Source organism: Mesoplodon mirus (assembly GCF_964341445.2).
Source record: "Mesoplodon mirus genome assembly, chromosome: 5".
Lineage (NCBI taxonomy): Eukaryota > Metazoa > Chordata > Mammalia > Artiodactyla > Ziphiidae > Mesoplodon > Mesoplodon mirus.
Window position 1 is genome coordinate 44084240 of NC_138980.1, and position 27828 is coordinate 44112067.

General features: G+C 52.5%; 2 protein-coding genes across 10 annotated transcripts in view; both read left to right on the forward strand.

Annotated features, from left to right (window-relative positions):
• The first annotated feature begins 70 nt into the window (after nt 1-70).
• On the forward strand, nt 71-15860 carry FKBP8 (FKBP prolyl isomerase 8). Of its 9 annotated transcripts, none has more exons than XM_082622192.1 (9): nt 71-90; nt 7982-8277; nt 10613-10782; nt 10940-11028; nt 11321-11541; nt 12113-12285; nt 14193-14270; nt 14763-14894; nt 15321-15860. In XM_082622192.1, exons 2-9 carry the CDS (start codon nt 7983-7985, stop codon nt 15405-15407), a joined length of 1245 nt encoding a protein of 414 aa, XP_082478318.1. In that variant the 5' UTR covers nt 71-90; nt 7982; the 3' UTR covers nt 15408-15860. The 9 variants fall into 9 exon arrangements, with proteins under 9 accessions (XP_082478318.1, XP_082478313.1, XP_082478319.1 ...); XM_082622187.1 differs by lacking the exon at nt 71-90 and adding an exon at nt 6481-6576 and having other exon boundaries at nt 7958-8277; XM_082622193.1 differs by lacking the exon at nt 71-90 and adding an exon at nt 6481-6576 and having other exon boundaries at nt 7958-8277; nt 11324-11541.
• A 7802-nt stretch (nt 15861-23662) lies between these two features.
• Nucleotides 23663-27828, forward strand: part of ELL (elongation factor for RNA polymerase II) — an 80233-nt gene continuing 76067 nt past the window's right edge. The window contains exon 1 of the mRNA XM_082622170.1: nt 23663-23820. Coding sequence (XP_082478296.1) covers nt 23686-23820 — 135 coding nt within the window. The 5' untranslated portion in view covers nt 23663-23685. The remainder of the gene's footprint in view (nt 23821-27828) is intronic.

Below are 27828 nucleotides of genomic sequence, written 5' to 3' on the forward strand. Positions count from 1 at the left end.
CTGCGTAGTTTCCAAAGCACGAGCTCCAAGGCAGCCCGGAAGGGGGGAGGGGAATGGGGAGGGATGATGAGACAACCACTTTTATAGATGGTAAGACTGAGGTCCGAGAGCGGCAGGCATTCCCACAGGGTCATATAATCCTCGAGTGGCCTGTGGTGGATCCAGACCCAAATGTTCTGCTTTCCAGGCTGGGAATCAGACTCACTCGGGTTTAAAAACCCCTGCTCCGTTTTTGGTAACCTTTTTCTGGGCCAGGATCCTGCATTGCATTTAGTCATGTCTCCTTGGTCTCTTCCACTCTGTGACAATTCCTGTCTTCCTTAATCTTTCATGACCCTAAGACTTTTGAAGAGTACTGGTTTTGTAGAATACCTAACATTATGGGTTTGTTCAATATTTCCTCATGATTAGACTGAAGTTGAGCAGTTTGGGAAAGAACCCCACAGAAGTGATGTTGTTTCCTTCTCAATGCATCGTATCAGGAGGCACTGGGATGTTGATATGTCTCATTGTTGGTGACTTAACTTTGATTACTTGCTTAAGGCAGTGTCTACCAGCTTCTCAACTGTCAAGTTACTATTTTCCTTTGCAATTAATAAGTATCCTATGGGGGGATACTTAAGAGACCATGTAAATACCCTTGGTGTTTTGGTCTTGGTTTTTTTTTTGTTGTTGTTGTTTACATATTTTTCACCCTTTAGTTTTAGCATCCATTCATGGCTCTTGGCAGCAATAATGATTACTTACTATGTGTTTGCATAATGGTGATTTTTAATTTAATTATTAATTGGAATTCTGTTGTAAACAAGAGCTGTCCATTCTTCTCAATTATGTATTCAAGTATTTATATCACTATGGAGTCATGAGTATTTATTTTATTCTGTGGCTTATAATTAATTTCTATATTATTTATTTTACTGCCCCTTTAATTTAGCTCCTATGTCCTTTTAATATGTCTCCATGTTTCTGTGAGTACGTCCTTACTTTTGGCACCACAAGATGTTCTGTGCTTGCTTTGGAATATCCCTGGAATCAGCCATTTCTCCAAGGAGCCTGGTTCTGCTTCTTGGAGAATGGTATTTAGAGACCAAGATCTGGGTGCTGGGTGTGCTCACTGCTACCCAGGTATTATTGCTTAGAGACCCTCTCAGCAGTCAGAGCTACGAAATACAAGTATGTCTACTAACCCATGCATATACACATCTATTTTTAGTTCTATATCTGTTCCCTTGTGTCTCTACTGAAAACCATGAGTTCATACTGAGATGAGGATGCATTAAGTGAGATAACCCAAGTTAAATGCATGAACAAAATGGGGCAAATAGTAATTGCTTGATAAGTGTTAGCAGTTATCATTAGTTTCTGAGGTCTTATGAAATGTATGTTATATATTATATGTCTGATTTTTCTGTGTCTCAGTTTGTTAACTGTGAGTCTGGGTGAACCTAGCATCTGCCTCTTAAGGTTGCTAAGAGCTTGAGAGATACACACATACCCTTGGGCACATGGAAGACTCTTTGAGAGCCCTGGAATTGGCATATCTGAGTTCTAATTCCAGCTGTCACATCCTAGCTGGGTGGCCTTGAGCAAATGGCTTAACCTTAAGAAATCATGCAGGTTAATTCCTTACAAGAGGGGTCCCAACCCCAGGCCGTGGACCAGTACTTGTTCTCGGCCTATTAGGAACCGGGCTGCACAGCAGGAGGTGAGCGGCGGGCGACCAAGCAGAGCTTCATCTGCCGCTGCCCATCACTCCCCATCTCTCGCATTAGCACCTGAATCATTGCTGGCATTACGGCCTGAACCATTGCCCCACCCCACCCGCATCCGTGGAAAAATTGTCTTCCACGAAACCAGTCCCTGGTGCCAAAAGGGTTGGGGACCGCTGCCTTACAACAGAGTTTGGCCCATTGTAAGCCCTTGGTAAATTGAGGGTAAACTCTATTATTACTCTCACGCTCTCCTGCATTCATTCACTGAAAAGTTAATGATGATCAGGAATCTTATACATTCTTATAGTTCAACCAACAGTTTTAAAAATTGTTCAGTAAACCCTCTAGTCACCCCTTCTGGGTTTGGCCCATATTCTGAGAATCCAGAAAATACTCAGTCCCTGCCTAACCTTGGAGGATGAAGGAGAGCCTGACAGACAATCCCAGCCCTGAAGGGAACAATGTGGGTTAGAGGGAGGAGAGAGTCAAGGTTGGAGGAACCTGCAGAGTGGGGTTGTAAGGACTTCTGAAGGCCAGGAAGCAGGTACATCTGGATGGAGTTTTGAAGTAGAATTAGGAGTTTTGCAGGTGCTGACAATCACTCAGGACTGAGGGGATCACAGGAGCAAAGACAGGATGGTGGGAAAGCACATAGTGTGGATTTGATCTTTTAAGAATTGTGGAGCTCCATGAGCCAGACAGCAGCCAGTGCTGAGAAGAGCCTGGGTGGCGGCTGCTGGGAAAAGTAGAACCGTGGCTCTGTCTGCATGGCTTTGCCAAGCTGTAGCAGAAGAGGCCCAGACTGGAGAAACCAAGCTTTTCAAGGGGTCTCTTGGGCTCTGTTGGAGGCCAGGGAACATTTACGAGTTTCCTGGAAGGGGTGGGGGCTGCACATTGAAGTCAAAAGGGACTTGGCTGGTCCCAAATATTTTCCTTTTTTATTTTGTTTAAATTTTATTTATTTATTTTCTTGGCTGTGTTGGGTCTTTGCTGCTGCGTGCGGGCTTTCTCTAGTTGCGGCGAGCAGGGGCTACTCTTTGTTGCAGGGCACGGGCTTCTGATTGCAGTGGTTTCTCTTGTTGCAGAGCACGGGCTCTAGGCGTGCGGGCTTCAGTAGTTGTGGCATATGGGCTCAGTAGTTGTGGCTCGCGAGCTGTAGAGTGCAGGCTTAGTAGTTGTGGTGCACGGGCTTTGTTGCTCCGTGGCATGTGGGATCTTCCCAGACCAGGGCTCGAACCCGTGTTCCCTGCAGTGGCAGGCGGATTCTTTTTTTTTTTAATTTTATTTACTGATTGATTGATTTTTGGCTGCATTGGGTCTTCATTGCTGTATGTGGGCTTTCTCTAGTTGCAGCGAGCGGGGGCTACTCTTCGTTGTGGTGCATTGGCTTCTGACTGCTATGGCTTCTCTTGTTGCGGAACATGGGCTCTAGGCGCACAGGCTTCAGTAGTTGCAGCACGCGGGGTCAGTAGTTGTGGCTCACGGGCTCTAGAGCGTAGGCTCAGTATCTGTGGCACATGGGCTTAGTTGCTCTGCGGCAGGTGTGATCTTCCCGGACCAGGGATCGAACCTGTGTTCCCTGCATTGGCAGGTGGATTCTTTTTTTTTTTTAATGAGAATAAATTTGTTTTATAGAAAAAGAACATATAAAATACACAAGAACAGTTTAAGAATAATTACAAGTGAATACTTATGTATTCAGCACCCCAGTTAAGAACAGAACATTCCAAGTACTTTAGAATTCCTCTCTGCATTTTCTTTTTTTTTATTATTATTAGTTTCTGCTTTATAACAAAGTGAATCAGTCATACATATACATCTGTTCCCACATCCCTTCCCTCTTGCATCTCCCTCCCTCCCATCCTCCCTATCCCACCCCTCCAGGCGGTCACAAAGCACCGAGCTGATCTCCCTGTGCTATGCGGCTGCTTCCCACTATCTATCTACCTTACGTTTGGTACTGTATATATGTCCATGCCTCTCTCTCGCTTTGTCACAGCTTACCCTTCCCCCTCCCCATATCCTCAAGTGCATTCTCAAGTAGGTCTGTGTCTTTATTTCTGCTTTACCCCTAGGTTCTTCATGACATTTTTTTTCTTAAATTCCATATATATGTGTTAGCATACGGTATTTGTCTTTCTCTTTCTGACTTACTTCACTCTGTATGACAGACTCTAGGTCTATCCACCTCATTACAAATAGCTCAGTTTCATTTCTTTTTATGGCTGAGTAATATTCCATTGTATATATGTGCCACATCTTCTTTATCCATTCATCCGATGATGGACACTTAGGTTGTTTCCATCTCTGGGCTATTGTGAATAGAGCTGCTATGAACATTTTGGTACATGTCTCTTTTTGAATGTTGGTTTTCTCAGGGTATATGCCTAGTGGTGGGATTGCTGGGTCATATGGTAGTTCTATTTGTAGTTTTTTAAGGAACCTCCATACTGTTCTCCATGGTGGCTGTACCAATTCACATTCCCACCAGCAGTGCAAGAGTGTTCCCTTTTCTCCACACCCTCTCCAGCATTTATTGTTTCTAGATTTTTTGATGATGGCCATTCTGACTGGTGTGAGATGATATCTCATTGTAGTTTTGATTTGCATTTCTCTAATGATTAATGATGTTGAGCATTCTTTCATGTGTTTGTTGGCAGTCTGTATATCTTCTTTGGAGAAATGTCTATTTAAGTCTTCTGCCCATTTTTGGATTGGGTTGTTTGTTTTTTTAATATTGAGCTGCATGAGCTGCTTATAAAATTTGGAGATTAATCCTTTGTCAGTTGCTTCATTTGCAAATATTTTCTCCCATTCTGAGTGCTGTCTTTTGGTCTTGTTTATGGTTTCCTTTGCTGTGCAAAAGCTTTGAAGTTTCATTAGGTCCCATTTGTTTATCTTTGTTTTTATTTCCATTTCTCTAGGAGGTGGGTCCAAAAGGATCTTGCTGTGATTTATGTCATAGAGTGTTCTGCCTATGTTTTCCTCTAAGAGTTTGATAGTTTCTGGCCTTACATTTAGGTCTTTAATCCATTTTGAGCTTATTTTTGTGTATGGTGTTAGGGAATGATCTAATCTCATACTTTTACATGTCCCTGTCCAGTTTTCCCAGCACGACTTATTGAAGAGGCTGTCCTTTCTCCACTGTACATTCCTGCCTCCTTTATCAAAGATAAGTTGACCATATGTGCGTGGGTTTATCTCTGGGCTTTCTATCCTGTTCCATTGATCTATCTTTCTGTTTTTGTGCCAGTACCACACTGTCTTGATTACTGTAGCTTTGTAGTATAGTCTGAAGTCAGGGAGCCTGATTCCTCCAGCTCCATTTTTCGTTCTCAAGATTGCTTTGGCTATTCGGGGTCTTTTGTTTTTCCAAACACATTTTGAAATTTTTTGTTCTAGTTCTGTGAAAAATGGCAGGTGGATTCTTAACCACTGCACCACCAGGAAAGTCCCCCCACCACCTCTTCTGACTGGCCACCCTTCCTTCCTCCTCGCCTTCCTTCCTTCCTTCCACAATGATTTCCCTGAATACCTCCCTCTGTTTTGTGCCATGCAGTATGTAGGCCTCAGGACTAAAACAATAAGAAACAATGTACCCTTCTCAGATTTTGGGGGTCTTCCAGTCTACTGGGTGAAGCAAAAGTCAACTGATGGCACAGACACAAGTGAATCAGTTATGAAGTGGAGGTTGATTTTACCAAGACTGCAGCCAATCAGGACACCTGGCCTTGCCATGGGGAGGTCAGGGATGGCTTCCAGTAGGAGGTGACCACAGAGCACCTATCTGACAAGTTACCGCCAAAAGCCAGTTACCTTCTCCAGTGTTAGCTACCTCCAAAAGCCAGTGTCCTGCTCATTTATTCATTAATTCATTCAATTATTCATTCATCTATTGAACTCCCATAGGCCCTTAAGCATCATTCAAGGAGGTGGTGAGGACAAAACAGACAAAATTCTTTCCAGGCTGGAGCAAAGTGGGGGCAAGGGGGGAAGCAAAAGAGTGAACAAGATCATTCTGGAAGGGGGTAACTGCTGGGAAGAAAATAAAATATAGTGAAGAGGAGTAAGTGCCCCCTCTTTCAAAACAAGAGCCATAAAAACCCTTCTAATCAATGCTGCCACCTTCTCCTGGGGCCGTGGGCACCTTATCATACTCTAGCAGAAGGTGCAGGGAGGAGTGGCCCTGCTCACTCAGCAGTTAACCTAGCCATTATTGAGTTCCTCCTGTATGCACCAGGCCACCCTCCCGGGATTAGACAGACCAGGTGCGGGGGCGGTGTAGCGGGGGGGCGGAGGTTCTGTGTGCTCTTGGGCACGTCGCTCCCCCTCGGGGCTTCGGGTCTACAGAAGTAACTAACGGTTCAGAGTGGGTTATCCAGCAGTCTGGCTGCCCTGACCTGCAAGCCTGAGCTCCTTAAGGAAATACCATTTAGTGTTGTCCTCCCAACAGCCCCCAAGGTGAGAGTGCGCGCATAGAGGTGTTTATCGCCATTTCACAGATGAGCAGAATGAAGCTCAGACAGGGGTTTTAAGTCTGGCCAAGCTGCGCGGCGCTGACCCGAGAACTGACTCGGATCTACAGCCCCCCGCCCCCACCTCCGCCCCCGCCTCCGTCCGGGGTTGGCGCGACGGCCTCTGCCCCTTTAAGAACGCCCCACGGATACAAGCAGGAAGGGGGCGGTGCCTGTGCCTGAGACGGATGTGCTCGCGCACCAATGGACGCTGCAGTCTCTGAGGCGGCGTCCAATGGGCGCGGCGAGGGCGGTGCTGGGCGCCAGAGCCTGGTTCCCGAGGCGCGGCGGCCGCGGCTGGGGGCGGGGAGGGGGGCGCAGGACCCCAGGCCGGGGTCCCGGAGCCGGAGGCACGTGTCCCGGGGCGCCGGCGGGGTAGCGCCGGCCCGGAGCGCTGCCCGGACCTGGGCTAGCCGGGGACCGGCGCGGCGGGGGCTGCGGCTGCTAGGCGGAGTGAAGGGCCGCGGGGGGAAGCGAGCCGGGGGGCGCGGAGGGTCTGAGTGCCGGAGAGGGCGCGGCCTGGTGAGGGCAGCTGGGGGTGGGGGCCACGGAAGGTCAAGGGCAGCGGGTGGAGGCGCTGCCGGCAGAGACGTGCAGGGCCGGGGGCGCCCGAGGGTTGCAGGGGGTCGGGAGCCCCAGACTGGTGGCGTCAAACAGGCGTAGGGCGTTGGGAACTTGGGTGGGAGGTCGACGGTAGGCCAGGCCGGTGCAGGGGGCGTCTGGAGAGCGTGAGGTATTATGGGATAGGGGAGGCGTCTGGGGGTATCAAGGTGTTTGGGGGCGACAGGCCAGCTGTGGGGGAAGCTGGCCCGGGCTGGGGTCGGTGCTTGGGGTGGGGGGAGGGCTATTTATGCGAGCGCAGGAGATGGTGAGGGTGGGGGCTGGGAGGGTCTCAGAAAATGGGACCCGAGCCCGGAAGGAGCAGGCAGGTGAAGGTTAGGGAGGGGATGCTGTGGGTTAGAATGACGGCTCTACCACCGCCAGAGCTTGGGGCCTGGGGGAGGCGGACAGTTCTTGATGGTCCAAGGAAGAAGCCGTGGGGGTCTCGACCACTCCTCCTCAAAGGAGGCTACTTTGAGAAGGTGGTAAGAAGGCCTGAGGAGAGGAGAAAAGGCTCCCAAGGAATGACTTGGGTCACGGTCCCTGGTGTTGGGGGCGGTGGTATTAGGTTCAGTGTATGGAAGGAAAGCCTTGGGGTTTCTGGGTGGCTCCCCTTAGGAGAAGGGACAACTGGAGGTGGGGAGCCCTGGTAAAGATTCAGTTATTTTTCCCTTGGGCTCTAAAAAAAGTCTCCCCAAGATCTCAGGGGTTGTCCCCCTGAAAAAAAATCCCAGCACCAGCTCTGGACATTTAAGCAGATAAAGCCCTAGGTTCAAATCCTGCCTCCTGTGGTTGGCTTGCTCTGTGACCTTGGGCAAATGGCTTCGCCACTCTGGGCCTCAATTTCCTTTTCTGCAGGGGGATGTTCCCTACTTCCCCGGGGTGTTTATAAAGATTAAATAATAATTAATAATAGCTAACACTGTTTGAACCTGATGCCAGGGCTTGATGAGTGGGTTGTTAAGTCCTTTGGACAAACCAGGGTTGTTACTCTACCCACCCTGTAGATGAGGAAACTAAGGCCTGGAGCCCCTGAGTCACACAGCAAGTGATTGGCGGTGTGGAGAATGGAGGCAGAGGAGATTGGAGGGGCTTGGTGGGATTCTTACCCCCATCCATTCTCCCCACCAGGGCCAATTCCCATCCCCCCAGCAGCATGGCATCCTGTGCTGAGCCCTCTGCTGCGGACCCTGAGCCCACTGCCCCGCCACCTGCTGGGGTCCCACCACTTGAGGACTTCGAAGTGCTGGACGGGGTGGAAGACGCAGAGGGCGAGGAGGAGGAGGAGGAGGAGGAGGAGGATCTGAGTGAGCTGCCGCCACTTGAGGATGTAGGGCAGCCCTCACAGGAGGAGGCCGAACAGCCCGGGGCCCTGGCCCGAGAGTTCCTGGCTGCCATGGAGCCGGAGCCGGAGCCCGCCCCGGCCCTGGACGAGTGGCTGGACATCCTGGGTAAGGAGCAGGGGTGGCTCGGGTTGACCGACAGCGCCTGGACAGCTCAGGTTCAGGAGTGACCTTGGCCTAGGCCCTCTCCTCCCCTGAGCCTCATTTCCCCATCTCTGTTGTGAAGAAGGTTGGAAGTAAAACATGTGGTAACCACGTTGATCGCCAGCCACAGGCAGTTGTTTGAGACACTTCATGTTTATGCCCTTTTTTTGCCTCCCCACCCCATGACTTGCTTTCGCAGAGCTGCTGACAGGGCTCAGAGAGGCTGAATCACTTGCCCAGAGCCACACAGCCAGCACAGCAGGCGCTGGCAGCTCCCAACCCCCACTTTTCTTGGCATTTGTCTGGCAAGTGCCTGTCCCCAGAACAATGTGTCCTGAGGTCAAATAGATCTGTGGAACATCCCATTTTGTTCATCCCTGTGTCTGGTTCATAGTATTCATTAGTGTGCTAATTGTTCAGAAGAGTCCTGCAAGAAAGAAACTAGGAGAGCCCACACATGTGCCACCCCCATGTACCCCATCACAACAACTCTAGAAGATGAACACAGCGCTACTAGTTCTGATATCTAATACGCTAAGTAATGCTAATGGCCACACAAATAATAGTAAAACATTATTACTGCCATCGTTAGCGCTAATGATACGGTCGTATCAAGTAATACTGGCACTGGTAAAACCGAACTGGTACTGATTTCACCTCCACTACAGATATAAACCTTACTGCGCCTAAAAATAACACCAGGTGATATTTACTGAGCACTGGTTCTGTGCCAGGCCTGTGCATCATCTTATTGTATCCTCACAACAACCCCACGATGTAATTCCTGCCATATCCCCGTTTTACAGATAGGGAAACAGGCTCAGAGAGGTGAAGGCACTTGTCCAAGGTTGCACAGCCTCCTTGGCTGTATTAAAGTTTGGGAAGCTCTTCTCTAATGATATTAAGAGCTGCACTGCTCCCTGCCTGAGCATGAGGATGCCTCTGTTTGTTTATATTCAAGCCAGCTGCTTTCTGAAGTCAGAATTCAGGCTTCTAGACAAGGAAACTGAGGCCTTGAGAGGGGATGTGATTCTACATCCCTTGGTTTACCTGGGTGAGAGGCAGTGCCTGGTTGAGGTCCTACCAGCATATCCACTATTAGTGCCCAGAAACCTCAAGACACAGGGGTCTCTTGACATCCTCTAGATCACTGGTTCTCAAACTGGATGCGGGGGCATGTATAAGTTGGGGAGCACTGCAGAAATTTGGAACACTCTAGAATATTCCATAGTATGAATAGATCTCTCTGCCCCTAACCTTTAGACTAGGGTCTACTCAGATTCATGGTAGTATTTTCCAGACCAGTGGAATATTACGGAATACAGGTACTTGTTGGAACATGGGTGACTGCAGATGATGTCAGTCTGACGTGCCCCATAGGTGTAAGCCCTCTATTGCCCCAGCAGTTGTCATGGCATGACAGTGGGTGTCATCATTGTGGGGGCTCCTCAAGTGGATTCATGAGAGCATGGGGCCTCATGCCTGGTACTCAGTAGGTGTTGGCTGTGGCCATTTGGCCATTCCTAAGATCGTTTGGGGTATGGAGGGGTCTCTTCGGCAGCTGGAGGGGGGCGTTGGGGGCTACCTTTGCTTATAGGTCCTTCTGTGATGTGGTGCTTTGGTCGGGACACAGTCCTGGCATCACAGGTACTCTGCTAACCAAGCAAACTACTCACTAGGTGTCACCAGGATACCCCCTGACCACCCCATTTCATGGCTGGGTAAATTGAGGTCCACATGTCACAGGGCTGAGATTGGAACCGGAGGAGGGAGGAGAGGGTACCTCCAGAGTCTCATTACTGGGTATCCCTGCTGCCCTGATTGTGGTAGGCAGGATGGCTTTTCTCAGCCCTTTGCCCTCACTGAGCCTTGACTTTCTTTTTTTTTTTTCCTTCTTTTGGCCACACCACGTGGCTTGCGGGATCTCAGTTACCTGACCATGGATTGAACCCGGGTCACAGTAGTGAAAGCCCAGAATGCTAACCATTAGGCCACCGGGGAACTACCTTGGTTTTCTTAAGATAACAGACCAGCCAGCGTTCACTGAGCCCATCCTTGGAGCCAGTATTGTCAGTCCCCAAATCAGCCCTTTCATGCCCAGCGTCCAAGCTGGGGACACCGAGGCCCAGAGGCATGGGGTCACCTGCCCAGTAAGTGGCAGAGTGGCCACTGAAAACTCATCTTGTGCCCTGGTGCTGTGCCACCCCCAGGATAGGCAGAGCTGGGGAGGGGGAAGTGCCCAGGGGGCAGCCCATCTGAGCTGCTCAGTGACAGGCTGCTTGTCCCTGCTCCATGGCAGGGAATGGGCTGTTGAGGAAGAAGATGCTGGTTCCAGGCCCACCAGGCTCAAGCCGCCCGGCCAAGGGCCAGGTGGTCACCGTGCAGCTGCAGACTTCGCTGGAGAATGGCACACGGGTACAGGAGGAGCCGGAGCTGGTGTTCACCCTGGGTGACTGTGATGTCATCCAGGTGGGAACGGTGCAGGGCCTGGGCAGTTCTGGGTGGGGAGGGGCTGGGGTGAGATGCAGGGGAGGTGGTGGTGGTGGTGGTGGCGGCCGGGTGGGTGGGCACTGCTGTGCTGCACCTGGACCCACTCAACTCATGCCGCTCCCCTCCCCGACCCCAGGCCCTGGATCTCAGCGTCCCGCTCATGGACGTGGGAGAGACGGCTATGGTCACTGCTGATTCCAAGTACTGCTACGGCCCCCAGGGCAGGTGAGTACCTGCTGCCTGCAGGGGTCCCTGTGGGGGTGAGGAAGTGGGTGGGATGGGTTGCTCCCGCATCTCACCCCATCTAGGTGTACGGTTTATAGAAAAGGAAACAGGCTCCGGGAGGGGAACTCCTGCACCAAGTCACGGAGCTCGAGTAGCAAGAGTTAACTTCCCTTGTGTTTTACTGAGGAGGGGGTGACAGCCCTTTCCCGCCTGCGCCCACTGAACCTAGCGTGTCTGGGGTTCAGTCATGGTGGCCGCTGGGTCTGAGTGCTGTCCCCACCCCATCCCCCAGCAGGAGCCCATACATCCCCCCACACGCGGCCCTGTGCCTGGAGGTGACCCTGAAGACTGCCGTGGATGGGCCTGACCTGGAGATGCTCACGGGGCAGGAACGCGTGGCCCTGGCCAACCGGAAGCGGGAGTGTGGCAATGCTCACTACCAGCGGGCCGACTTCGTGCTGGCCGCCAACTCCTACGACCTCGCCATCAAGGCCATCACTTCTAGTGCCAAAGGTGACTGCCAGGTCGAATCCCAGCACCTCCCCTGCAAAGCCATCCCCACTAGTGCTAGAAACTTCAAGCCACAGAGGGCCCCAGATTCAAAATGTTATAGAAAATTCTAGAATATGGATAGATGTTTAGCTATGCCTAGTCTTTAGATATTTCTAGACTTATATCCCAGGTCAGTGGACTGTTGCGGAGTTCAGGTAGATGTTGGAACGTGGGTGACTGCAGATACTGTCAATCCATGATCAGGCCCTCGTTCACTTAGGCTCCGTTTTGTCGACTCCTTGGGAATGCCCTGAGGACGGCACTGGTATTGGCCCGTGTTAGAGATGGGGAAACAGGCCAGAGAGGCCTGAGGTCCCCCAGGGAGTAGGTGGTAGAGGCCCCAGCACTGGGATCTTGGAAACTCCCCATCTCTTGTGACTGGGACACTCAGAGACCCTTCCCCCGCAGTCTCCTCCAGCACCAGGTGCACGGGGGTGGGCCTTGGCCTGGGTCACATCATCCCTCTGCAGATGGTTGTGGGCGGCTGGCGGCGTGGTGACAGTGGCTGTAGTTGAGTGCTGTCCCCCCACAGTGGACATGACATTCGAGGAGGAGGAGCAGCTCCTGCAGCTGAAGGTGAAGTGTCTGAACAACCTGGCAGCCTCACAGCTGAAGCTGGACCACTATCGTGCAGCGCTGCGCTCCTGCAGCCTTGTGCTCGAGCACCAGCCCGACAACATCAAGGCACTCTTCCGCAAGGGCAAGGTGAGCTGCAGCTCACAGGCAGCAGGCGGGCAGGCTGGCTCCCTGACCTCAGAGCAGTGACGCTGGTCCCAAACCCTAGATTTGAGAAAGGCATAGGTATCAGTCAGCCAAGCTCCCTGGGGTATAAATGGGGAAACTGAGGCCCAGACAGGTGCAGGGGTGTGGCCTGGGTCATAGCAATTCATTGACTGAGGCCAGATTTTCTTTCTTTCTTTTTTTTTTTGTGGGCTGCACCACACGGCATGTGGGATCTTAGTTCCCCAACCAGGGATCAAACCCGTTCCCCCTGCATTGGAAGCGTGGAGTCTTAACCACTGGACCACTAGGGAAGTCCCCTGACTGAGGTCAGATTTGAACCCTGGGTCTTAGGTTTCCTCTACTCCCCAACACTGCCCTTTGGCCCATTGGTAACTGTTCCTTGCATATAACCCTTTGTGACTCCCATCTCCCTCAGAGTAAAAGCCGGGTTCTTATTTCAGCCTTTAAGGCTCTGAGCTATCTGGTCTTCCTCCTGCCATCATCTTCCAGTATACTCTTGCTTTTTTGCATCCTGCTCAGCTTCTCCACTACTTGCTGCCTGGGCCAGGTCTGCTCCTACCCCCGTGCCTTTGCACAGGCTATGTTCTCTGCTTGAGATATTCATACCCCAAATACACCCATGGGTCCTTCTCTCACCTCCTTCAAGTCTTTGCTCTGATGTCACCTCCTCAGGAAGTCCTCCCTATAACACCTACCCTGACCCTCTGCCCTGCCTTCATGTTTTCCGTGTCACTGTCAGCATGGCCAGGTGTCATGCCTCTTGTCCATCTCCTTTACCAGAAGGTGGGGATTTTGTATGTCTCATTCACTGCTAAATCTCTAGTCCTTCAAACAGAGCCAGGCATACAGTAGGTGCTGAGTAAGTGCTGGTGGAATGTAGGAGTGAATTTGGCCTGAATGGACTTGACTTTAATTGCTTTTGTCCCCATCTCTGTTCATCTTCACTCTGTTGGGATAGGGGGTGCTTTCAGCGTTTTTTAGCAGTAAATCAAGGAAACTGAGGTGCAAGCAAATGCAGGGTCCCCTAGTGTGTTAATGAGAGGCCTGAGCAGGCCAGCCAGCATTTTTTAAGTACTTTTTGTGTGTAGAGTTCTGCATAGAAACAGAGAGGAGAGAAAAGATGCTGTCCCTGTTTTTCAAGGGTTTAGAATCTTCTTGTGGGGAGTGAGACTGTCTGCTCATGTAGCCTTATACGTGTTTGGGTCTGCTGGTTGAAGGTGATGGAAGACCACTCAAATAGATTCAGCCAAAGGAATTAACGACTTGTGGAACTGCCAAGTCAGGGGTAACTGGCTTCAGGCACGGCTGGATCCAGGTGTTTAGAGATGTTGTGCAGATGCTGTGTCTGTCTGCCGTGTTTCTCTCTCAGGCAGGCTCCTCTCTCAGGGTGACCAAGATGCTCCCTCGTGCTCTGCCAAAAGCTCCAGGCTTCCATCCCTTGCACTTAGCAACTGGCCTCTCAGTGGTACCATCAGAGTTCAGGCTGGATCTCATTGGCTGGCTTGAGTCACATGCCTGGCTCTGAATCATTCGATGTGGCCAGAGCTTTGGCAGCATCCATTTGGCTTCTCGAGCCAGCCGAGGTGGTGAAGGAGGAGGAGAGACCAGCACCTGGGTCTCCTGCGCAGGATGAGCCAGACACCCAGGAGAAGGAGCAGGTTAGGGGAGTGACACCAAGCCTGCTGGTCTGCTCATGTAGTCTGAGGGCTCAGGGGAGCAGTGTAGGGGTGACTGGACCCCCGGGGCACTTGCTAGAGATACATTTGGGACTAGTCAGGTGGCCAGGAGCCTGGCAGGGCTGGGTCTCTTGAAGGAGAACATGGTCCAGCGTGGGTCCAGAATGATATACTCCCCACTTCCTCCCACAGGTGTTGGCCCAGCAAGGCGAGTACAGTGAGGCCATCCCCATCTTGAGAGCAGCCCTGAAGCTGGAACCTTCCAACAAGGTGAGCAGAATGGGGGCACCCTGAGATTTGCTGTGCCGGCCTGTCTGGGAAGTTTTTCCTGTGGTCTGCCCCTTAGCCTTCTTGCTGTGGCTTTCCCTATGGTGTTTCTACCTGGGAAGTGGCAGGGGGTAGGTAGCTGAAGGGCCCCAGCCCACCTGCTGAGACCCTTATTGACCCTTGCATAGGCAGTCTGGACTCACCCCCAACAGGGGTCCCAGAGGCCAAGGGCACTAGCCAGCCTGGCCAATGCCAGTGTCTTCAGCTTTCTTCCCAGAACCTTCCTCTCTCCGGGCCGCCCTTTCTCCACTCCATCTTCTGGCTTCCTAGGAGGATGGAGATAGCAGCCCTCACTTCGCTGATGCCCAGAGAATAGCTGACAGAATTCCCATGTCCCAGTGGTTCCAGCCCCGAAGGGCCCCAGAAAGGCAGACTGCTAGCAGTGATCGTTGGCTTCTGCTGCCACCTGCTCTCACAGACACCCCCCTCTCACAGACGATCCATGCAGAGCTCTCAAAGCTGGTGAAGAAGCACGCGGCCCAGCGGAGCACTGAGACCGCCCTGTACCGGAAGATGCTAGGCAACCCCAGCCGGCTGCCTGCCAAGTGTCCTGGCAAGGGTGCCTGGGTGAGCTGGGGCCGGCGGGCACAAGGAGGCTCCCAGAGTAGGGGCAGGGGCTATGGGCAGGGTACGCCATGCAGAGGGAGTTTCTTCATTTTGCAAACGTTGATGTCTTCATGAACTGGGGTGTTGTGGACTATGCTGGGGACACAGAGAAGCCCCAGTGCTGTGTGACCAGGACTAAAGCAGAAGATAAAACACAATCTGGAGGGCTCAAGGTGGGGCTCCTCCAGAGGGGAAGGGGAGGTGTACCAGAGGAGGGGACATTTGGCTTGAGTTTTGATGCATGAGTAGGTGTTTTCCAAGAGGCAGGCAAGGCATTGTCAGGCAGTGGTTTCCTGGGAGGCCTGTTTGGGGCCTGTTGCTAGCTGAAGTGCAAGACATCCGTCTTGACCGCTGTCTAGCCTCCTCTTCCCTCTGCTTTATCCACAGTCCATCCCATGGAAGTGGCTGTTTGGGGCAACTGCTGTCGCCCTGGGGGGCGTGGCGCTCTCTGTGGTCATCGCTGCCAGGAACTGACCGCCTAGGTGGCCGCCATCCCCTCCACTCACTGTGGACCCCACCCTGCGCTCCCTAACTCCCCCAGGCTCCCTGTCCACTGCCCTAACTGGCCTGGCCCCCTCCTCTGGGGCGGGGGCAGTGAGGTTTGGGGGTCACGTGGCCCAGCAAGCAGGAGGGACTGAGCCCTATAGGAGGAAAGTGAGGCAGGGCCCGGGTCCCACATCCAGCCCGGAGCAAGGGGGCCCTCATTCCTCCAGACCCAATTCCCAGCCCTAACCCCACTTCCTGGGTTAGGTCCCAACAGGGACCAGCCTCAGTTTCTCCTTCCCAACAGGCCTGGGGGCAGCCCTTCCCCCACCCATTCCCTGTCCAAGCGCCAACTCCTCCTGCCCCGCCTGCTGCCCTCTGTCCAGGTACCCCCCACCCCACCCCCCAACACACACACAGTGAAATAAAGCCTCCCACCCCGCACCCTGCTGGCTCTGGAGCCTTCTTTTACCATCGCTTGGGGCTGAGCCAGAGACAGCCTGTGCCTTGTCCAGGGTCACACAGGACCGTGGATATGGCCGAGCCAGGACTAGAGTGGGGGTTGTCTGCTCTCAGGTCACAGCAGACCGTCTTTACCAACGGGGAAACTGAGACCTGGAATAGCGGGGCGTTATGCTCAGGGTCCCTGGTCAGGCTCTGCGGGGGTTCACAGCTAGCTATGCTCCTTACCCCACCTCTCTTGACTCTGTTGCCTCATCTGAAATTGGGGACCTTGATGGGACCTAACTGGGGACTGTGCTGAGCCCTCAATGACCACAGGGGTCTGGCTGTGCAGCAAGCGGACAGCCCCATGTCTGGGCAGCAACATAGCCAGTGTGAAGACCTTGGAGCAGCGTCTGTCCAAAGTTGATAAAGGTGGGTGGTCAGCAGAGCTGGACCCTGCAGGGCCTTGGGGGCTATGGGGAGGGGTTGGGTTTGATTCCAGGAGCTCCATCCCATCTCCTTTTCCCTACAACCCAGGGCTGTCAGAGCTTCTTCCCAAAATGTTGCCCACCGTCACAACCAGGACAGCCAGAGCCAGTGTTTGGGCCTTTATTAACCTGAGTTCCTCTCGCTGCTGCTGTCTCCGAGATAGACCACACAAGTGTTCGGCCTGCCCCCATCCCTTACAGTCCAGGAGTAGAAGCAACTGGCCACAGCCACCCAGCAGAAGGTGGCCATCAGGCCTGGAAACTAGATCTTTGCCCTGCCTGCTCCAGGCTGTTGCTGGGCCACCTGGATTACTCTCAGGGCACAAATCGGGGTGGCTTGGACCTGCTTCTCCTCTCCACCATTCAGCCCCCTTAGGTTTCTACCTCGTCCTCAGACAGGAAGGGGGCTCCATGGAAGGTGCTGGGGTGGGGACCATGGGTTGGCCAGGCTTGGGAGACCTGCATCTCAGGCAGGATACCCCTCTCTTTCCTCAGTCTCCTTGACTTCAGGCTGGGAAGCTGGCCTGAAGGTTGGCTAGCGGGACTGTGGGCCGGCTGGGGTGACTTCCTGGCCCGGGTGTGAGAGTCACCACCGCTGACATTCCTGAGCACTGATTGTGTGCTGGCAATGGCGTTAGTCCACTGTTTACCCACAGCAGCCTTGTTCTGTGCCCATTTTTCATATATTCTGGGGACAAGTCCTTTGTCGTATAGGTATATTGTGAATATAGTTCCCACTCTGTGGCTCACTTTTCATTTTCTTAATGATGTCTTTCAAAGAGCAGACATTTAAAATTTGATGCAGTCCAATTTGTCATTTTTTTTTCTTCCATTCCATGTGCTTTTTGTCACTATTTGCTGAGCCCAGCATGTAGAGATTTTCTAGGTTTTCTTTTAAACGTTCTATGGCTTTAACTTTTGCATTGAGATCTATGAGCCACTTTGAGTTAATTTTTGTATGTGGTGTGAGGTTGGGGTTGAGGTTCATTTTTTTCTTCTTTTAAAATATTAATTAATTAATTTGGCTGCGCTGGGTCTTAATTGCAGCACACGGGATCTTCATTGCCGCGTGTGGGACCTTTAGTTGCAGCACACAAACTCTTAGTTGCGGCGTGTGGGATCTAGTTCCGTGACCAGGGATTGAACCTGGGCCCCCTGCATTGGGAGTGCAGAGCCGTAACCACTGGAGCACCAGGGAAGTCCCCATTTTTTCCCATGTAGCCATCAGTTGTTGCTGAAACATCTGTGGGGAAGACTTACTTTTCCTTAGTGAGTTACTGTGGCAGCTTTGTCAAAAGCAACTGACCACACGTGTGTCTTTTCTGGACTCTGCTCCATGGTGAGGGTCTCTGTGTCCCCTTGGCAGGTTCCATACTGTCCTGAAGACTAGCTTTTTAGTAATGATGGAGTCAGGCTGGGTGTGCCTTCCACCTTTGCCCCTTTCCTCCGTGGTTGCTTTGGTTGTGTCCCATTATTAGCTGAGCAGACCGAGGCCCAGAGAGGAGACAGCTCCTGCCCAGGGTCCCACTACCTGGAAGCAACAGGCAGGATTTGGCCCAGGTCAGCCTGCCTCCAGAGCACATGCTCCACCCACCAGCTGGTTCTGCATCTTACTGCAAGTTAAAGCCAGGAGATGAGAAAGGCCTTGAATGCCACGGCCAGATGTGTGACTTTAATGTGTTCACCCCCTTGGTCATTCCATCCTCAGTAGTCTGAACAGGGTTGGGGTGGGGAGCCAGGACATCCAGGACGAGGGGCATCGAAGTTGCCCTAAAGGCACAAGGAGGGCTTTGGTGGGTGGCAAACAGTGTTTGCTCCTGGCTCAGGCATAGCATGTGCAAAGGTATGCTGGCTGGATGGTGCGTGGTATGTTCAGAGGACAACTAGGATGGATTTTTCTTTCACATCAAAACGTATACCAGTGCCTTCTGTGTACCCTGTCTTGGGCGATGACTCAGCCTGAACTTGCCCTCGAGGGGCGCGACTCTCAGTGGGCTGTGAGTTGGAAGTGAACATGGTAGAATGAGCTTTGCGTGTGAGAGCTCATGTCTCCTGAGCACTTCAGTGGGATGACCTTTGCATACTTCCATGTCATGTCATCCTTAAAGGACAACTTCCTGGTGGTGACTGTTGGCTGGGGTCACCCAGTGTGGAATCATCAGTGTCTCTGAGTGCCTGTGCTCTATTTCTCCTCCTGGTGGAACTCACCTTTACTCCTCATCATGCAGATGGAGCTGGTTCCCCACCAGCCTTCAGGGGTGGATCTGCAACCCAGGCCTGACCAATCAGAGCATTCTAGCCCCCTGGCCACAGTGATTGGCTCCTGGGTGGTCACGTGACACACAGTGAACTATTAAAGCCGCCTGTGGTACTTCTGCTGGAGCCATGAGGGCACCTGGAGCCCCACCTGCTTTAGAGTGGTAAAGAAATAACTCATCAGGCCTGGGTTGTCCAAACCATGCACATTTAAAGGACTGGCCCTTGACTGGCACCTGGGAGGTCACCTCTAGACTCTTGGAATGTCCTGACTGGTGTAAGTGTTTACCTGAGGTCGTGGGCCACACCAGATAGTCCATGCTAACAATATGATTTAGGGTGGGGGCTTTTGGCCACATGGTATCAGTTCAACCACTGGATGGGCTGGAGACTGAATTTCATCACATGGGTGGTCAGCCATATCTGCATGACTGACCCCTCCTCCCCAACAAAAACCCTGGACAAGGCTCAGGTGAGCTTCCCTGGATGGCAGTATTCCATGTGTGTTGTCACAGTCATTGCTGGGAAAATTCAGTGCTGTCTGCAACCAGAAGCTTGTGCCTGGTTTCTCCTGGTTTCTGCCTTATGCACCCTTTTCCTTTGCTGATCCTTATCCTTTGGCTGTGATCAACCATAGTCACGAATGTAACAGCTTTTCTGAGTTCTCCTAGTGAATTATCAAACCCAAGGGTGGTCTTGGGGATCCCTGACAACAGATGTCTTTACCCCCGTCCTGAGAAGAGCTGTGAGCGCCCCCCCCTACCCATTGCACAGATGAGTCCTGAGGCCCCAAAAGGTAGACTTGCTGGCTCTGAGGTGCCCAGCTAAGGGAACACCGGAGCAGGCTGCTTGCTGGCCACCCCACCATGCAAAGGGGCCAGCTCCAAACTGAGTGTTCTCATGGATCATCACGTTCCCTTTGCTGCAAAACTGTTTGCTTCAAAATCCCAAAGGTCCATTTGCTCTGACCTAGCATCTCAAGTTTCAGGAAGTTCTGGGACAGATGTGCAGAGATGTGTCTCTAAGGGCTGTGCGTTGCAGAAGTTTTAAGGCGTTTCTAAGATTTCTCATCCTGTGTCATCCCAGGTCTGGGAATGTGGTAGACCTCACTCCCATGATTGTGTTGTTATTGGGCACAGTTTACCTTAAGATAATCTGGGTGGGCCTGACCCTGCTGGTTGTAGAAGAGGAAGTCAGAGGGATTCAACATGAGGGAGGTCTCTATTGCTGAGATGGAGGGGGCCACGTGGCCAGCGCCTGAGAAGGAAGTGGGGACCTCAGTCCTACAACCACCAAAAAATGAGTTCTGCCAACAACCTGAAGGAGTTTGAACACAGATCCTTCTCCAGTTGAGCCTCTGGATGAGGACACAGCCAAGCCAATACCTTGATTACAGCCTCATGAGACCCTGAGCAGAGAACCAGTTAAAACATACTAAACTTATGACTCACAGAAACTGTGAGATAATAAATGTTCCTTATATTAAGTCACTAAGTTTGAGATACTTTGTTACACAGTAATAGGCAGCAATAACAAACTAATACATATATTAGCGATAACCAACTAATGAATAGTGGGTGTTCATCCTAGTGTGGTTTAAAAACCCACAAACTGCAAACAACATAAATGTCTAACAGAAAGAGATTATGTACATAAACTCTTGTAAACCCATTAATAATAATAATAACAATTTCCATTTGCCTTTGGTCTAGGGCCAGGCTCTTGGGTAAATGCTGTTGTTATCCCTATTTTATGGATGAGCAAAATGAGGAACAGAGAGGGTGAGACACATCCAAGGCTACAAGGGGTGAGGGTCAGGCTAGGGTCACTGTTCCCATCACAGAGCTAGACCTTTTTCAATGGGCTTGCTAGGTGGAATATATGTTGAGAGGCTACCCAAGGTGATCAACTGGCTTCCAATTTCTTGGGTGACCTAGTTCTTAAAGGCTTTTGGAGAGCATGCCAATGCCTGATGATTTCCTCCATTATCGTTTCAGGGGTCCTGTTGGGAGCCACTGGGGCATTAAGTGTAAAGTGGAGAAAAATCAATACTTGTTACCAAGCACTACAGCCCATGGTTGCAGTGTTCCTAAGTCTTTTAACTTCTCTAAGTGCTCAGTTTCCTCCTCTGGCAGATGGGACCAAGCCACTGTATCCACCTCAAAAGGCAGTTGTGGGTGCCAAACACTGAGCACAGAGCCTCATGTGTTTTAAATACTCTACGTGGGGTGACTGTTACTAGTACTGTTGTCTGTTTCTCAGATGAATCCACTTACACTCAGAGGGCAAGTGCCTTTCCCAATGTCACACAGCAAGCTGGTCAGCACTTAGAGCTGGCTCCTCCCACGTTCTACTCCATTCAGCCGTCTGGCTGTCTCTCCCCTCCCCATCCTCTAACTCCAGACTGCCTGCTCCACAGCTACCCTTCTTGCCCTTCTGTGGCCCTTCTAGGGGCAGTGCAGCCCTGGCCTGCTCCAATATTTTTCTCGCCCAGCCTCCGGATACACAGTTGGGCACGGCAGTGGGTAAATGGGTCAGCGTGTCTGAGCAAGTGCTGGCATCTTGGTGGTAGGATGGACTGATCCCAGGTGAAGGGTGGAGGATCCCAGAGCTTTGGCCCTGAGCTCAGACAGGCTGGAGTTGGAATCTCTGCAGCAGTATGTAAGACCTTCCAGATTCTCCGAGCCTCGCTCTCCTCATCCCTGAAATGGGCTGGTAGCTGTGTTGTGAGGATTAAATGAGATCATTTATTAATTCAACACATATTTCCTGAGCACCTACTCTGTGCTAGGCCCTGTGCTGGGGTTCAATGAGGAAATACAGAAAGGGACCCAGGTACCAGAGGCAGGATGAAGGGTAATCAGGAGGGCTCTGGATCAGAAAGATCCAAGTTCAAAGTTCCAAGCAGCCCATTCACTGGTAGGGTGAATATCGTCACATGCTGCCTAACCCTTTTGAGCCTCAGTTTCTCCATTTGTAAATGGAGATATTAATGACAGGTATGGGAAAAGGTTTCACAGACTCTAGCATTGCCTTTAGGGTCAGCAGTTCATGATCGGAGGTTAAGAGATGGTAGTGCCAGCCTGGCACTGGTGGGCAGAACTAATGAGACCACCTGGGTAGAGACGTACACCTTCACCTTCCTCTCTCGCCTCAAAATATTCATTCTATGACCACCGTAAATTAGATTCAAGCGAGAAGGAAAATGACTCAGGAACTTTTTGCAGGTCAGAAGACCCAGGAGCCCAGGAGGAGCTTTCCTGGGCAAGCCAGAGCTGGTCTTCAGCTTTAGTTTCCCCACGTGTAAAACAAGAAATTGATAAAATGGCACAGTTCCTGTGAAAAACAGTTTGGCAGTTTCTCAGAAGGTTAAACATAGAATTACCATATGACTTAGCAATTTCATTCCCAGGTATAGACCCAAGAGAAGGGAAAACATCTGTCCATACAAAACCATGTACTTGAATGTTCACAGCAGCACTATTCGTAATAGTGAAAAAGTGGAAACAACCCACACGTCCATCAATGGATGAATGGATAAACAAAATGTGGTTTATCCACACAATGGAATATTATTCAGTCATAAAAAGGGATGAAGCATTGATACAGGTAACAGCATGGACTAACCTTGAAGCCATCATGCTGAGTGAAAGAAGCCAGTCACAGAAGGTCACATATTGTATGATTCCATTAATATGAAATGTCTAGAAAAAGCAAATTCATAGATAGAGAAAGTAGCTTAGTGGTTGCTAGGGGCTGGGGAGTGGGGTGAGGAATAACCTGCTTAGTGGGTATGGGGTTTCCTTTAGGGGTGATGAAAATGTTCTGGAACTAGATAGTGGTAGTGACTGCACAGCACTGTGAATGTACTAAATGCCACAGTATTGTACACTTTAAATGGGTTAATTTTATATGTGAAATGTTTTTTTTAATAGGAGAACTGGACAACCACCATCTCTCAGGGCCCGTGGGGATGTAGGATTTTATTCTATTAAAACTCTACTTTTTGGGCTTCCCTGGTGGTGCGGTGGTTGGGCGTCCGCCTGCCGATGCAGGGGACGTGGGTTCGTGCCCCGGTCCGGGAGGATCCCACGTGCCGCGGGGCGGCTGGGCCCGTGAGCCATGGCCGCTGGGCCTGCGCGTCCGGAGCCTGTGCTCCGCAGCGGGAGAGGCCACGCCAGGAAGAGGCCTGCGTACCGCAAAAAAAAAAAAAAAAAAAAAAAAAAAAAAGTCTACTCTTGGGACTTCCATGGTGGTCCAATGGGTAAGACTCTGCGCTCCCTGCGCTCCCAATGCAGGGGGCCCGGGTTCGATCCCTGGTGGGGGAACTAGATCCCACACGCATGCCGCAACTAAGACCCAGCGCAGCCAAAATAAATAAATAAATATTAAAAAAAAAAAGTCTAGTCTTATTGCGAGCAAAGTTTACCAGCCCCCACAATTCCCCAACAACCTTAGGGAAGCCCCACCAGCCCAACCCAGCGTCCAACGCGCGCTCGGTTTGCATAGTCACGCCCAGCCACCCACCCAGCCTGCCGCTGGTTCCGCCCCCCCCCACCACGTGTTTTGCGCCGGCCTGGCCCCCTCCGCGCCCTCGTTGGGGCTCTCAACAGAAGCCAAAGGCGGAAGACTTGGAGAGACCGCATAAGTAATACATCACATCAGCGGCTGGTGGGGCGGGGCTTCGACGGGCCTGGTTGTCAGGGTCATGAATAATACACATTGAGGCGGGGCCTGAAGGTGGGCGCGTGTCGGGGCGGAGTCCGGGCACGAAAGTGGACACCTCTAGAGTCTTGAGAGGTGGGGCCATCCGCATCTTATGAATATGCAGGAAGTCGGGGTGGTGACTGTGGGCCTCACAAGGCCCGCAGGGTGGCGTGGCCAGCCGCGTCTCACGAATAATGTAGCACGTCGGCGGTGGGTGCGGCGGCGATTGTGGTTCTCGCTGGATCCGGAGGGGGCGTCGCCAGTCGCGTCTCATGAATAATGCAGCGCGTCAGCGGGCGGCGGGGTGGGGCGTGGCCGGCGCGCCTCCGGCCCTGGAGCCGGGAAGGGGGGGGCGGGGGAGCGATGGTCGCAAGATGGCGGCGCTGAAGGAGGATCGGAGCTACGGGCTGTCGTGCGGGCGAGTGAGCGACGGCAGCAAGGTGTCCGTGTTCCACGTGAAGCTCACCGACAGTGCCCTGAGGGCCTTCGAGAGCTACCGCGCCAGCCAGGTGAGCGGCATGGGGCTTGGCGCGGCCGTCGGGGACGTCGGGGCGCAGGTCGGCCTCGCGCGCCCCTCTCCGTGACGTCCTTGCCTGGGGGCTCGGGGTCCGGCGTCTGAGGTGCTGCTCGCGGATTCCTGGGCCGGTGGGGCGCGGGGTGGGCGCCTGTCCGGCTCGGAGCGCGGGGAGCCTCGGCGCGGGGAGACGACCCTGGCGGGCGGCCCAGGGCGGCCGAGGGGCCCGAACTTGCGCGCCTGGTCCGGGGGACGTTCTGTGTCGGCACCTGGAGGCGTCCGGGGCCTTTCCCGACACTAAACCGGCACCTGGGCAAGAACTCGTTTTTTTACCTGACCAGGGGAGGGGGTGGAGGCAGCGCCGTCCGAGCACGGGAGGTGGGGGTTTGGGACTTCTCAGTCTGGCTCCTTGCAGGGTGGCTGGTAGGGATGGCTGACTGCTCCCTGAGGAGCAGGTTTTCCGTCTAGGACGCTGGCAGGGTGGGTCAGTGGGGCACCGCTGTCGGGGCATCTGTGGGGTCCTGTTCCGTTTGTTTGCGGAGGTTGTGTCTACACTTGGGGGCCGTCTTTGATGCTTTCCAATGAGGCCTCTGGAGTTGGGTTCACTCTTGGTTCTTGCGAAGGGGAGTTTGGGCAGAACCTGACAGCTTGTCCCCAACTCCCTAGGTGAACCTGAGTCACTGGACACCTTTAGAAAATGGGAGTGTTTTGTGGGGGGAATTGCTGGCATGGTGCCTCTCCCAAGCTGGGAGCCTGTTGTGGGCACCTGGGGAGGCGCTCTGGCCACTGCACCTGGCTGCTGACTCTCAAACTTCTCAGGGGCCGATTTGGGCCCATCTCGGGAAGTTCGAGGCGTTTCAGTTCTGCCACCTGGCCCGGGGGGTTGGGGAGAGGCTTCTTTCTACCTTCTTTCAGGCCTGACTTTGGGGCACATCTGGGGCCGTGGTCAGAAACTGCTTCTTCCCATTTCTGTTTGTGTCATGGCGCCCTCCTCCTGTGTTGGGACAGAAGTTGCAGGTGCCCAGTGGTCAGGTCCTGAGGGGAGGTGGTTTGGGAGCCCTTTTCCTCCTTTCCTGGAAAGTGGGGGCTTCATAGTCAGTGGCTATAGGGGGAGGGGTCTGGCGTCAGGTTCAGGGAGGCCCTGCCGTGTGCGTGTGTGTGCGCGTGTGTACTGGGGATGGGGGGGCCTCGGGCGGGTGAGGAGAGAGACTAACTAGGAAGGAATGTGGCTTTCTTCCTGCCCTGGACTTGTTCGGCACCATTAGCTAAGCTGGGAATTTCTTCCCCTGTTTTGTTCCCAGTGCCCACCCTTCCCGCTCTTCTTCCCACTTTTTTGGACAATTTCCTTCCTGTCCTCGTGTCTCAGTGTCCCCTTCATAGAACCGGGATTTCATCTTTCTGGAAGAGTGAGTTCTCACCTTGTCAAAAGGGATTCCCCAAGGTGAGGCTGGGGTGCCACTGCAGATGAGGAGGAGGGGGCACGGTGGCCAGCTTGAACCTCCCTTCCTTGTGGAATTCCAGCCGGGAGTCTTTTTCCCTGGGCAATTCTGACTTGTTCCCCTGGAAGGCAGGATTTCCTAGAAACAGCTGGGGGAGAGCTTATGCGTCATGTAAATAAGGTGAGCTTGGTACCTGGTCACTGTGAGTTTGGAGCCCCGCCTTCCCTGCCATGCTGCCCTCCCTTGATCTAGTCGTCCGGAAGGCCCGCCTGTGCGTCCACCTCATGCTGTCACGCTGCTATTTTTAATTTAGGGTGTTGGTTTCATCCCCTAAGCTGGATCTTCCTCCTATGAGGGTGAAGGTATAACTGTAGACTCAAGTTCGTCCCTCGGAGAGCCCAGCTGTGTATGTCCATGTTGATCAGCCGGAAGGGGCTCCCTCGAAGAGCTTCTCCTTCTCGAGCTACTCGTGTTAACTTGGCTGGCTGGGCTAAATTTTGGGGGTGACTCAAACTTTCATTTTTCTCAGAGGCTGACTTCTTTTTTTTTTTTTTTTTCTTTTTGCGGTATGCGGGCCTCTCACTGTTGTGGCCTCTCCCGTTGCGGAGCACAGGCTCCGGATGCGCAGGCCCAGCGGCCATGGCTCACGGGCCCAGCCGCTCTGCGGCATATGGGATCCTCCCAGACCGGGGCACGAACCCGTATCCCCTGCATCGGCAGGCGGACTCTCAACCACTGCGCCACCAGGGAGGCCCCAGAGGCTGACTTCTGATTTAAGTTACTTGGCAGTTTTGTATTTAATGTTATCCAGTGGGCAATGTAGTGGACTGAAGTAAAATCAGGACAGCTTGGGCACACTCAGTGTTCTTGGGTGGTGGGCATGGGGAAGGTGACTTGAAGAACTTGTTTGTGTGACTAGTGAAGTGTATTAGTTATTAATAAAACCTCATATGTTTGACTGTCAGTAGCGTCTAGAGTTTTCTATTCTCTAGCGCTGTGGTTATATGGTTTGCCAGTGACAACTTGTGGGGAGGGTTTTTACTTTTACTTTTTACAGTTGTCCTTGAACAACACCGGTTTGAACTGCCCGGGTCCACTTGTATGTGGATTTTTTTTCACTAAACACATACTACAGTACTAGGGGACCCACGGTTGGTTGAATCTGCAGATTCAGCACTCAGGATATGGAGGGCCGACTGTAAAGTTTATAAGGGATTTTTGACGGCTCAGGGATTGGTGCCCCTAGCCCCAGTGTTGTTCAAGGGGCAAATGTAATTGCAAAGAGGTTTTTACAGACTCAGATGTGGCAGGGGCCTGGAGAGGAGCATCCTTCAAAACTTTCTCTGTAGCTCCTGGGAGCCTAGCTGTTGGAGTAGCCGGAGAAGTCCCTGACAGCTTCCCTCTGCAGAGAGGTCTGGAGTCTGATCTGCCTTTGTACAGACCTAGTGACCAGCCTGGAACATGGTGGAAGGTAAAGATGTAGTCATATGTGCAGCTGCCAGCGTCCAGACTTGGGCTTCACGCAGTCTTGAGTGCATCCCAAGGCACTCCCACGGATCTCCCTTTTCACTGTGATGGGTTACTTCCGGGAGAGAAGAGAGGGGAAGCGTAAACACAACCCATCTTTCCAAGACAGCATCATGCGCCTATTCAGAGAAGTGTCCCTGACAGTGATTCAATGGAAGTGGCCCTCCCTGGGGCACCTCCCTCGACCACCTGAGTATTTCATCGTCGGATTGGGTGGGCTCTGTTGCTGAGTGATCCTCCCCTCTCCCAGATTAAAAGGTCTTTGATGAAGAGTAGCATATTGTTGTTCAGGAAAAATTGAGGGCCCAGGGAGGGGCCCAAGCAACCTGGGAATTGGAGGCTATCTGGGTTTGAATCTCTGAATCTCGGCTCTACCTGCATGAGGCCTTGGGTCAGTGCCTGACCCCTCCCAGTCCAGGTCCTCCTCCTCAGAGCTATGAGGATCCCAGTGGCTGCTCTGGATCCTTCTTCTCTTTAGGATTATGAGTGTCCCAGTACCTGAGCCCTCTCAGCTCCTAATCCTTCCTCTCTCAGGGTTGTGGGTGTGGCAGTGCCCAACCCTCTCTGAGCTCTGGATTCTTCTCTCAGGGCTCTGAGGGTCCCAGTACCTGACCCCTCCCAGCTCCAGATCCTTCTCTCCGGACTCTGAGGGTCCCGGGCCCTGCCCTCTCTGAGCTCTGGCTCCTCCTCTCAGGGCTGTTGGGATTCCTTTGGCACACGTGCGGCCCTCGGTGCAGCCCTGACCCCTCCCAGGGTCTCAGCACTTGGTGTCGGTACCCAGGGCTGGTTCCCACCTGGAGGTTTGAGCAGAGACTATGGGAGAGCCTGGGCTCCTACATTTTCCCAAATCTGATTGAGCGCCTGGTCTGTACAGGGACACTGCTCAGGGGCTGGACATTTATAAGTGACCAACTGGGTCCCCAGTCTCTCGAGCTGGCATTCTAGAGGCAGGAGACAGATGATGAACAGGGTGGCACACAAATCTGCATGAAGAGCTTGTCAGCAGTCATTGTCAGGAAGGAAATAAAATGGGGCAA

Bases quoted from the DNA above. Each gene is read 5' to 3' on its own strand.
- FKBP8 (XM_082622192.1), top strand. From the start codon at position 7,983: ATGGCATCCTGTGCTGAGCCCTCTGCTGCGGACCCTGAGCCCACTGCC. The intron at 12,286-14,192 runs GTGAGCTGCAGC...TTCCTCCCACAG, and splicing joins CACTCTTCCGCAAGGGCAAG to GTGTTGGCCCAGCAAGGCGA. The intron at 14,271-14,762 runs GTGAGCAGAATG...CCCCTCTCACAG, and splicing joins AGCTGGAACCTTCCAACAAG to ACGATCCATGCAGAGCTCTC.